The 12,369-nt window shown below is 41.2% G+C and overlaps 2 protein-coding genes across 4 annotated transcripts; both read left to right on the top strand.

The window, feature by feature from the left end:
* On the top strand, window positions 2,917-7,408 carry LOC8062057 (ycf20-like protein). 2 transcript variants are annotated; one of them, XM_021454859.1, is made up of 2 exons: window positions 2,917-3,548; window positions 6,589-7,408. In XM_021454859.1, the coding sequence occupies exons 1-2, from the start codon at window positions 3,016-3,018 to the stop codon at window positions 7,028-7,030; spliced, it is 975 nt and encodes a 324-aa protein (XP_021310534.1). In that variant the 5' UTR covers window positions 2,917-3,015; the 3' UTR covers window positions 7,031-7,408. The 2 variants fall into 2 exon arrangements, with proteins under 2 accessions (XP_021310534.1, XP_002462123.1); XM_002462078.2 differs by lacking the exon at window positions 2,917-3,548 and adding an exon at window positions 4,228-4,722.
* On the top strand, window positions 8,738-11,047 carry LOC8063490. Of its 2 annotated transcripts, XM_002462077.2 has the most exons (5): window positions 8,746-9,108; window positions 9,436-9,535; window positions 10,270-10,449; window positions 10,596-10,713; window positions 10,838-11,047. In XM_002462077.2, exons 1-5 carry the CDS (start codon window positions 8,835-8,837, stop codon window positions 10,892-10,894), a joined length of 729 nt encoding a protein of 242 aa, XP_002462122.1. In that variant the 5' UTR covers window positions 8,746-8,834; the 3' UTR covers window positions 10,895-11,047. The 2 variants fall into 2 exon arrangements, with proteins under 2 accessions (XP_021308437.1, XP_002462122.1); XM_021452762.1 differs by lacking the exon at window positions 10,838-11,047 and having other exon boundaries at window positions 8,738-9,108; window positions 10,580-10,714.

Raw genomic sequence — 12,369 nt, 5'->3', positions numbered from 1 at the left:
ATGTTTGAAAATATCTAGTTTCCCTTAACATTAAATTGGTGGTGTCACTGTCTCCAGGATAGGTTTCCGCTTCAATCTTATGGGCTCCCACTAGGTATGAGAATTTGGAGATTTGGCATATATTTAAAAACTAGAAACCAACATTCATAACTTATTAAAAATGCTCTGCAGGAGCATGCATGGCCACCACTCAACATGCTATAAATGCTCTTCAGGATCATGAATGGCCAAACTCAATTGGTATATGTGGACATTGCATTGCGACTAACATGATATCTCAGGGATTAGCAGGTCTCTAGATATATCAAAGAAATCAGAGAAGGTCATCCCCACTCACATCCACTTGGATGTCTTCGCCATCTCTTTTCACGGTGACAAATGTGTCTTCCGTATTTTTGAGCTTCATGCTTAGTGGTGAGGTGAGATTTATTTTGACTCTCATTGTTCTTGCTTCTGGAAGAACTTTGGTAGAGATTGACTAGGTGTTTTTGGGCATGACAATTGCGGGACCAATGTCTCATGCCTCCACATCTAGCACAGTGCTTTCGCTGCTTAGATGTTTCACCTATGACCTTCTCGGATTCGCTTTTAACCCCTGGGATGACACCTCTTTCCCTTTCATTTTCCCTTTCCACGACCGTCTTTGTGTTGCTAGAATTCCTAGCAACGCTAACATGTGCTTTGGGCACAGTTGACGTGCAGAATGATCGTTCGTGAGAACCTTATTCTATTGCTTTTTACAATCAATAGTACCATTATCAGCCTATAGTACTTCGGGTACTTGTGCATTGCTGATGTAGTACTACATTGTCAGGATGGAGGGTAGAAAGAGTTTCCTCGATCATATCTGCGTTAGTGAACTTCTGGCCACATAGACGCAGTTTAAACACAACCTTGTATAAAGCAGAGTTGTACGCTGCTATAGTCGTACAATCTTTGAAATGTAAGACGATCCAATCGCATTGTGTTTTGGAGAGCACAATCAACTTCTAATGGTTGAAGTAGTCCTTTAGGGACTGCTATAAAAATCAGTGGATCGTCTTCATTTATATACTTAGATTTCAGGTCTGAATGTAAATGGTACTGAAAAATGTAATATAACTGCTTTATCAAGTATTGTGCGCTCATCATTGCCAACTTCTGGCTGAACAATGGTGTAATCGAGGCACCAACCATCGAGTTTTCATCTCAACGTCAATCCTTAAGTGAGGTAGCTGCTGTCATTCACAGCTAGCCTAGCGAATCTCTATTTTCGCAATGCCCGACCAATAATTAGTGAATGCTGATTACGCCTAATCTTCAGGATTACGACCATCTGTAATCTTTAGGATTACACATTCTTATATAGTCTTGAGGACTATATTTCTCCAAATATCTCATGCATATAATCTTTAGGATCATATGCGGTTTTCATAAATACTTGCATACATATGCGGAAATTAAATGACCGGAAGAAAGTAAATTGCAGTAAATAAATATGACTTGTAGTAATATAAAACTTGCAATAAAATAAACAGTCATGCCATGTAAGGACTTTAGGCCTTAATGATTTTACGGGCTTCTGGCCACGTAGTGGTAAGACACCATTTATTGTTTACAGACTTTAGATCATATGTGTGTGATCCTTTTGGCCACTGTGTATGGACCAAATAGTTTGTGGACACAGGGCTTCAGGCCTTTGTCAAGCATCTTCAGGCCGCCTAGATATGTGGTTTTAGTGCACATAGATAAAAATAAGAATGCCCTCGATTGTAATCTTCAGGATTACAATTAGGTGTAATCTTCAGTACTACACTTTTATTTTTCAGATGTAATCTTCTGGATTACATTGTGACTAGGACTGAAGTAAATACGTAGAATTTAAATGCAGTAAGTAATTGTGGAAAAATAAAAATAATAACAAAGAAATACGGTGGACTTCGAGCCACACATGTTTTACGGACTTCGGGCCCTGCATTTTTTGTTACACTGGGTTTCGGGTCGTGCATTTTTTGTTACACTGGCCTTCGAGCCACTATTATTTATATATATACAACCTTTAGTCGCTAATGGTTGGCGTGACATTCATTATGTCATCATAAAGTGACTTCACGTCACTGGCATGTTCAAGGGCCATGTTTACTTCCACCCAAAAACCTAAAATTTTTCAAGATTCTTCGTCACATCGAATCTTTAGACGCATGCATGGAGTATTAAATATATATGAAAATAAAAACTAATCGTACAGTTTGGTCGAAATTGATGAGACGAATATTTTGAGTCTAGTTAGTCCATGATTGAACAATAATTACCATAAACAAACAAAAGTGATACAGTGTCGTGAATTTTTTCTCTTCACGAATTTTGGATTTTGGGTACTATAGCACTTTCGTTTGTTTGGCAAAAATATTATGTAATTATAAACTAATTAGGATCAAAAGATTCATCTCACGATTTACAGACAAACTGTATAATTAATTTTTATTTTCATCTAAATTTAACATTCCATATATATGCCGTAAGATTCGATGTAATGAAAAATCTTAAAATTTTTTGAGAACTAAACAAGCAGGCCCAAGTGAGGCCCGCACAATTCATGGCAAGCACCCATCACCATCAGCCACCAGCAGAAGCAGCGAGCTGGTCTGGTCTTCATTCTAAGGCCTTGTTTAGTTTCGAAAAGTTTTTGGATTTCGGTACTGTAGCAATTTCGTTTGTTTGTAGTAAATATTATCCAATTATAGACTAACTAGGATCAAAAGATTCGTCTCGCCATTTACAGGTAAACTGTGCAATTAGTTTTTATTTTCGTCTATATTTAATGTTTCATGCATGTGTTGAAAGATTCGATGTGACGGAGAATCTTGAAAACTTTTTGGTTTTCGGGGTGAACTAAACAAGGCCTCAGCAGCAGGAGCGAGCTGGTCAAAGTAGCAGTCGAGTCCTTCTGTTCCTTATCTTCTTCCTCAGGAAAACAAAGACAGAGAGAAGGACTAGGCGTGGAGGCCAGGGGCGCGCTCCTGCCATGGCGCTCTGATGGCCGGCGCGGGCGGTCTAGCCAGGGGGCTCGCGACCTCCTGCGGGGTGTGGCCAGCGTGGCCCACGACCCTGGCTTGTGTGGCCCCGGAGGTGGCCTGCGGCTCCAGCGGCGCGGCTCCGACAGCCCGGCCAGAGGCGCGGGCCTGGCTCCCGGCGGTGGCCTGCTCGGCCAGGGGCACGAGCGGCGGCGGGGCCCTCTCGTGGGCGCGGTGGCCCAGGCCAGGGAGCGCGCGGCCCTCCCCTGCGGGCGCGGTTCCCGGGGGCTGGCAGGGCGCGTGGCTCGCCCATGGCCGGCGCGGGTCGTTCGAGGGGTCATGGCCCTCCAGGCGGGGGCGGCTCACCCTCAGCCACGGTGCGCGGCGGCCAGCCGGCCAGCTCGCGGCCTGGCGCGTGGCAGTGGCGGCCGGCTCGGCTGGGCCAGGGGCGCGCGCGGCCGGGGCCAGAGGTTCGCACGGCCGAGCTCGGCCAGGAGGCGTGGCTCGCAGCCGGTCTGGCGGGCGCGGCGGCGTCCCGCGCACGTACTCCCGACGGTGAGCGCTCGGTGTGTTCTTTTGTTCCAAAATATTTTGCAAAATCGACACCGTAGCTTTTTCGTTTGTATTTGACAAATATTGTCCAATCATGGACTAACTAGGCTCAAAAGATTCGTCTCGTCAATTTCGACCAAACTGTGCAATTAGTTTTTATTTTTGTCTATATTTAATACTTTATGCATGTGTCTAAAGATTCGATGTGACGGGGAATCTAAAAAATTTTGCAAAATTTTTGGGAACTAAACAAGGCCTTAGAGTTGAAGGGCTATTGCCGCTTTTCAATTAACATCGAAAAACTAAAAGTCCACCTGGGGCTCAAAACGCTAAAGAGACCTTGAGGTAACAAAAAAAAACCACAAACGGCAGGTCAAACTAAAACAGCAAGACACACACCCAATGATCAGAACAAAGCTGAGTCCAACGTCCACCATGGCAGATGACCATCCAGCTCAATAAAAGACCAACAATCCTGCAAAGAAGCATTTCCATGCCTCTCCAACCAATCCTCTGAAAACAAAGAACATTTCTAAGTTTCCAAACAGACCAAATAATAGCAGAAGAAATTATGTTAAGCACATGTATGAAGCACTAAATATAGATAAAAATAAAAACTAATTGCACGGTTTACTTATAAATCGCAAAATGAATCTTTTGAGTCTAGTAAGTGTATGCTTGAACAATAATTATTAAATAAAAACGAAAGTGCTACAATACCGAAAACGAACGAGGCCTTGCTCTAAAAAAAAGCTGAGTCATACACTGGCCCACATACTGAAGAGGACCATCTCCTTCATGGGCCGTCTACGGCCAGCCCAATACTCCACCTTCGTCTGGCCCATCCCCGGAACGGTGAAGCCGTGAAGGCTTGCAAGCAGTGCAGAGGCTTGTAAGCTCGTTCATCCCCTCTTCGTCCGTCGTCGCTCTCGCACAAGTGCGCAACTCCTCCAGGGTCCAGCTGCCTCGCCTCGTCCGCTCGGGGGCTTGGACACGGAGCAGCGCCCCCGCCCATGCCGCTGCGGCGCGGGGCCCCTCCCTGCCCGCCGCGGGCTCTGGCCGGGGTGCTGTGTTGGGGCGGCGGCTCCATGGGCGCGGGGGGCTGGTGCTGCGCCCCCATCATCCGCCGGGCATGCTTCCTGCGACCAACCAAGGAGAAGAGCGGAGGGGCTCTCGGGTGAGCTCTCGTCACTTCTGCTCATGCATGTGTTCTCTCAACGGTGGTTGCTCCACATTAGCTCGATTTCTGTGTCCCAATCACAAGTTCGATTTGATGCCACACCCAAGTAAGTAGTCCCATGGTTTGACCAATTTGATTATATATAGAAAAACACACCTGACAATTTATGTGACCTCTGCAAATTTTAGACCAAAGACCTTTTAGTCCCGCTTTATACTCCCTCTGGTACATAGATTATGCTATGTTTATATATATATAAAGCAACAGTGTCTGTGGGGTTACCAGCTTACAAAAGAAAGCATTAGGCCAGTCTCAATGCATAGTTTTATGGTACAGTTATCAAGACTATAAACTAGGTAACCGAGCCACAAGAGTTTCATGGGGATCAAACTTCTTTCTCATCTGATGAAACTCCTTCATTTAATGACCCTGCCAAGTCAGCAATTTTGCTTATGTGGCACCCTATTTAATGTGCATAACACTCTCATGAAATATGCATTGAGACTGACCTTATAGGTGTTTTACACACCCAAAGCCTCTACAGACACGATTACATGAAACAGAAGAGTGTAAAAGCACCAATAGCGAACCAAACGAAGCAGAAAAAGACTATCCAGTTGGGGAGTAAACAAGTTTCGCAGATGATGACCTCTGCAAATTTGATAAGCTCATTGCACTAATATGGCCATTTCATATCACCAATTGTATTGTTTACTGGAAGTCGGAAGAACTTGGATGTCAAAAAGGGCAGCAACAGCAAGAAGAAAGTTTTCGCACGCTTCCAAATATTTTCTACAAAATGCCTTTGTATTTTAGATGATAGTTGAAGTTTTAGAGCATCAGGGTAGCAATTTTCAGTGGGCATCTTGATTTATTATTAGCACCTTGTGTCAAATGGTGATTTGCTATTTGTTTTGGGTTTTTGACCTAAGCTTGGTATTTAAGTCCATAGTGTGAAAATTGGTCAGCGAAATCACATAAACCTTCATAAGAGATTCCTTTTGGGTTGACCATAGTTAACAAAACAAATAAAATTGAGGGCATTCATAAACCTGCATTAAGAAAATGTCAAGAAGTAAAGCATTATGAAATCTAGATTACAGTGATAGGCAGTCTTGCCTTCTTTTATGGATTTTTTTGATGGTTAGTTTGCCTGCTAGCTTTGTGTAGACCAAAGTGGGCCATGGTCTCCTTTAACATAGAAAGTTTGTTAGAGGAACACTTAATTCTACCAATTAGGTGCTGATGAATTTTTACTATTCCCCTCTATTAGTGCCTCAAGTTTGATTGGCCCCTCTCAGTTTTAGTTCAAACTCCACCACTGGTAGCTACTACATGCTTAAAATAGTTTTAGATAAAGAAAATGAAAATAGTAGAAGCAACCTATTTCTAAACAATATATGCTTTGGGCCATGCAATTTCGCCCACAGTGATGAAAAACATTGATGCATTGGTTTTCTTATTTGCAACAACTACAACTTTTAATCAAATCATCAATGTCTACAATTTATTTTTAAGGATATATAAAGCATGGAAGCGCACCTCAAGGTTTAGTGATTTTATTTTCACATTGCCAATTAAATATTCTTTTTATGCATTCATGTTAAAAGTCATTAAAGTTTGCTTGAATCACAAACTGTGACGCAGCTTTGACAAAGTATCAGTTTAGTTTTGATCAACTGTTACCTACTCTTAGTTTATTTTCACTTTATCAGCTTGTTAGCTTAAGCACCAAAGGTTTATAAAATTAGCTTGAGACAAGAATATATGGTTCCCTTTTTTTATCACATTCTTGTGGAGAATTTTTTTCTCTACTCCTGAGAAGCATTAGTATAATGGTTTAATACTTGTACTTTATTCTAGGTACCAGATGAAAAACTGCAGATGGAGGCCAACTTTTGCCTTGGAGACTGGTGGGCCATCTAACACTGATGGCCAAGACTTTGATGAGGACAGTGGTTTTCTTGGTAGGACTAGACTGGGAAGTCTCATCCAAGCTGCTGCAAGGGAGCTACTTGACAAGCTGAACTCTGCCAGAACGAATTCGCCAACAAAGATATTCCTTGTCCTCCTTGGTTTTTACACAGCCAATGCCTTGGCAACAATACTAGGGCAGACCGGTGACTGGGATGTTCTTGTTGCTGGTGTTGTAGTGGCTGCCATTGAGGGAATTGGCATGCTCATGTACAGAAAACCAATTACCAGGCCTCCTGGTAGGTTTCAATCTTTGATTTCAATGGTGAACTACTGGAAAGCTGGTGTATGCCTGGGCCTTTTTGTGGACGCCTTCAAGCTGGGTAGCTGAGTTTACGCAATCACCTTCTGCTATCTGCTTATAGTGCTTCTTTTTTGGGTATATTGGGATCACAATAACACCAGGATATATTTCGATGATGGCCATTGCTCATTGCTCGAATTCTAATAGTTGCATTTGGCTCAAATTCTGGTAGCAATGGCTGCTGAGGTATTCGTTTTTTAAGAGCAGATATTATTCTGAGGTGACAGTATTCATTTTTCCAGAACCGAAAGCCTTGTTTGGTAACTACTTACTACTGCAGGCTGTTAAGCACTGTTTGGCCTGTAAACTGTTGATATGCTGTAGTTTTTCTCACCTCCATGTAACCCTAATATGCATCTATGCTTACTCAGAGAAAAATTAAAAAGAGTTGCTTCTTTAAAAAAAATGGTTGTGTTTCTTCTGTGGAGATATGGTACTTACCTTGTACTCAATCCATCCCAAATTATAAGACGTTTAACTTTTTTTTACACTAAGTTTGATCACCTGTCTTATTCAAAAAGTTGTGCAAAATATCATTTTTTTTGTCGTGGTTTAATTTATTAATAAAAGTTCTTCAAAATGACTTAAATTTGACTATATTAGTACAAACTTTTTGAATAAAACAAGTGGTTAAACTTAGGGTCAAAAAAAAAGTCTAACGTCTCATAATTTGGGATAGAGGAAGTAATAGTTTGTGCATGCCAGCATGTGGTGAGTTGGATACTTCTTTCATCAAGGATTAGTGCTTTTCCGGTAGGTTAATTGGTACCAAAAAAATGCTTTCGCTCTGTACTCCTTTTAATTGTGGAAGTATTGAAGTCATTCTACATGTTGTCTGAGGCCTTGTTTAGTTTACCCCGAAATCCAAAAAGTTTTCAAGATTTCCTGTCACATCGAATCTTGCGACACGTGCATGAAGCATTAAATATAGACGAAAACAAAAACTAATTACACAGTTTGCCTGTAAATCGCGAGACGAATCTTTTAATCCTAGTGAGTCTATGATTGGATAATATTTACCACAAACAAACGAAAATACTACAGTGTGCGAAGTTGTTTTCCTTCTCATTGAGTGATGTTATTTGTTACATATACAACCAATTTGAACAATTCTGTAACTCAAATAGTTCAGAACATTTGGATGATTGATTACTTATGATCAGCCAAATCACTCTAGCATGGTCAATTGGGTAATTTATTACTTATGATCATTGGGATCAAATCATTCTGTACATAAAACATTTCTCTTCTTAGGCCCTGTTTAGTTCCCCACCCAAAAATTTTTCATCCATCCCATCGAATCTTTGGACACATGTATGGAACATTAAATATAGATAAAAAAATAAACTAATTACACAGTTTAGTTGAGAATCGCGAGACGAATCTTTTAAGCCTAGTTAGTCCATGATTAGCCTTAAGTGCTACAGTAACCCACATATGCTAATGACAGATTAATTATGCTTAATAAATTTGTTTTGCAGTTTCCTAACGAGCTATGTAATTTGTTTTTCTATTAGTTTTTAAAAACCCCTCCCGACATCCTTCCGACACATCCGATGTGACACCCAAAAAATTTTCGTTCCCAATCTAAACAGGCCCTTAGTATGTTTATAGATAAGAGTGAGAAAATTTGTCAATAATGTACGCTCTATTTGTTCGAGCTTATCTGTCTAATCTACCGATTTGTAATTTTCTCTCCCAACTAATCACCTATGCGGCTTGTCGAAGCAACAAGTAGGCGAGCAACGTCACCTATCCTTTCTCCCTCCCTCCCTCTCGTAGCATCCCATCCCATGTCACTGTCAGCAACCCAACCCATAGCCACCGGAAGATGAGAGCTCCAGCTCCAGCTCCTCTTCCCGCGCTGCTCTCTCGCTGCTCCTCGCCGCCCTCCTCGGCCCCGCCGCGCCGCCTCCTCTCCTCCTCCCGCACGCCGGCCGTCTGCCGCCCGCCTCCGGCCGTCGCCCGCTCTGTCTCCGTCTCCGTCGATGCGCCGGCGGCCGCCGCGGAGCCCACTGTCTTGGGCGCGCCCTCCGCGACGCCGCGCCGTCGCCTCATCCTCCTCCGCCACGGGGAGAGCACCGCCAGGGGCCGCTCCACAAGAGGTAGACCCGCGTTTGGCTGCACGTCCAAGAGTCCGTGTGTGTCGATTTTAATTTAATTGACCCTGCGCTGCAAACTGGATAGGAAGGTGCATTGGATGTAGAGGAATGGTGATGCTTGTTTGCCGTTTCTACACCCTAGTTAGTTTCCGCTAATAACATGTTGTAGCTGTTGCCTCTAGCTCTGCGTTTTAGACTAATTGATTGATGAATGTAGTGGTATAGTGCTGTTATGATCTCACCCAAATGTGTTTTCCTTTGTGGTTGCTGCTGGCCTCTGCATTTCTTTTTGAAAAGAAAAGCAGTGTTTAATATGTGTCCTGATGTCAGATCATGACAGACCTCTAAGCAAGGCTGGGAGAGCTGACGCAATCAGCGTTTCTAATAAACTCCAACAGATGGGATGGATACCGGAGCTTATCCTCTGCAGGTCTGTTCCAAACTCCAATTTATGTAACACAGTGGATCAACTATTATCATGGGTTATGCCATATATACCAATATAAGTTATGAAAGCTTCATGGTGCAATAGTCTCTGTTACCTAACTGAATGGGTTTGCATTTGGGTTTTTCTTTTTTGTTTCATTTTGTTTTTGCAAATTCTGTTGTATATTTCAGTTTTCTAATGTTTCTTTGCTGATGAAAAGTCGTCAATATAGGTATAGTGTCTCTTTATTGACTCAGTTTTTATATCAGATTACCACCCTCTGCTTCATTTGTTTTGTTGTTCTTTCTCTTTATTTTCCTAGGAACGGTTTGATGTACATCATGCATTTACATACATATTGGTGTTCCTATGTTTGTGTCTCGTCAAATATATAGTTTCCCTGATTCCTTTTTTTGGTACCGTGTTTAAGGGGAACGACTCTGCAAAGGCTACTCTATTACTCACCGTCTTGCCTTTCTGGTCACTGTTGCAACTGGTGCTTTTAAGAGAATGAACACTTATAGAATTCAATTCCTCTATTGCAACACCATATTTGTTTTCTGGTCATGTTATTTCTTTCTTTCTCGGAGCCCAACTTATTTGCAGATTCTAACCTATTTCTTTAAAATTTGTTTATCTGGAGAATAAAGATGACTAAATCATCATTTGATTTGGTCAATTAATATGCATAGCAATAGTTCATGTTATTGTTGATAAATAACTCTACTTCAACACAGTGATGCAATGCGTACAAAGGAAACTCTTAAGATACTGCAAGACCATGTCCAAGGATTGTCTGAAGCAGTAGTGCACTTTATCCCAAGTTTCTACTCAATTGCGGCTATGGATGGCCAAACTGCAGAGCATTTGCAAAAGGCGATTTGTGAATATTCGAGTGATGAGATCTTAACTGTGATGTGAGTCTTCCACAAGTTTTCGTTGATTATCATTTGTTTTCAATGGATGGCTTTGTCTTCCTATCATTTTCCCGTAAGATCTGAGATTTGTATGTATCTCATTGCCACACGTATTATGACACTTGTTTAGAATAATAACTACTCAGGTGCATGGGGCATAATAAAGGATGGGAAGAAGCTGCCTCTATGTTTTCTGGTGATTCAGTAGTGCTTGAGACATGTAACGCTGCGTTGCTAGAAGCTGCAGGCAAATCATGGGTTGAGGTCAGCATAATTATATTGGCCTTACCCAAAGCATGCTTATTTTCATCTTTTCCCAAATATAGTTTCATTGTACCATGCATCCAGCAGAATTTACCGAATTTGTCCATGACATGATTGTATGCAGGCATTTTCTCTGGCTGGTTTGGGTGGATGGAAGCTTCATGGGATCGTAAAGCCATGAATTGTTGTAACTAAAAGCTAGATGTAATTTTTGTAGCTGTTTCTTAATTCTTATTAACCTTTGTGTAGTTGTTTTTACATGCCACTGAAGCCTTCAGTCTGAAGGTATTAATGTGGATAGATAGGTGAGATGAATGAATTCTTCCACGGTCCATGAGCTCCGCAAAAGATGAATAAGGCCTTGTTTAGTTCCTCTCTAAAACCCAAAATTTTTAAGATTCCTGACACATCAAATCTTTGGACGCATGCATGGAGTATTAAATATAGATGAAAACAAAAATTAATTGCATAGTTTGTCTGTAATTTACAAGACGAATCTTTTGAGCCTAGTTAGTCTATAATTGGACAATATTTGTTAAATACAAACGAAAATACTACAGTAGCTAAAACCAAAAAAATTTCGGGAACTAAACAAGGCCTAAGAAAACACAAATGAAAAGTGAATACCTTACTATAAACAGTGACGAAAAAAGTTTAAGGTATGGCGAGATCGATAAATAATCTCTCTCAAAATGGTTCACTGGACATAGTGATATTAAAGCACAAAGTACAAGCATTTAGGATATAAAAAGTTATAGAAAATACATGCAAAGTCAACTAACCATGTGACGATGAAGCTTTATTTACACCTAGGCAATTGCATTTGCCTATCTTTCATGTTTTGAAATGTTTTCTTGATCTTCTCAGGATCAATTCCTTTGAATATTTCTCGCTCAATGTAGCACACCATTAAGTGATTGAGCCAAGCATCAGACATCTTGTTGCGCAATTCTGTTTTGATAATCTTCATAGCTGAAAAGACCCTTTCAACTGTTGTCGTCGCTACTGGTAGTATCAATGCTAACTCAATTAGACGATAAACCGATGGGAAAAGAGTATCCCTCTCAAGTTCAACCATTTTTGCAGCTAGACTTGCCAAATCATAACAATCTCTAAACTCCTCAATTCTTCTCACATGAAGAATAAATGTCTCTAGTTGATCTTTTATACCCTTCTTTTCAGAATAGGAGAAATCATCAGGATATATCTCATTAAGCCGAGCTAGCTTCTGCACATCAAATTTAGAGAATGAGTCTCTCGGATCCAGACAAGAAAAGCAAACAAGCAACTCTGAAGATACCTCATTAAACCTATGATCAAACTCTGTGGTGATAGCATCTATAGCAGCATAGAAGGTATCAACACGAAAATAATGATCAGCAGTGATGTTGTTCCTGCCCTCTTTCCTTGATCTTCCAAATTTTGTTACTGATTCATTCATATTTGGTATTGGGATATCATTTTCACTGCAAATTTTGTGGCTTCCTATAGTAGTGGCTCCCAACCATCATTCCTCAAATTCATCAAACGGGTTTTCACATCAATAACCAAAGACATGGCCTGAACAATATTTTGATCCTTCCTTTGCAAGACAAGAGAGAGCTCATTTGTGATGCGCAAGATGTGCAACATCAACTTCATGATGAACACAAAGCT

The sequence above is a fragment of the Sorghum bicolor genome, chromosome 2, assembly GCF_000003195.3.
Source record: "Sorghum bicolor cultivar BTx623 chromosome 2, Sorghum_bicolor_NCBIv3, whole genome shotgun sequence".
NCBI classification, from domain to species: Eukaryota; Viridiplantae; Streptophyta; class Magnoliopsida; order Poales; family Poaceae; genus Sorghum; species Sorghum bicolor.
This window is presented reverse-complemented; position numbering and strand designations above follow the sequence as displayed.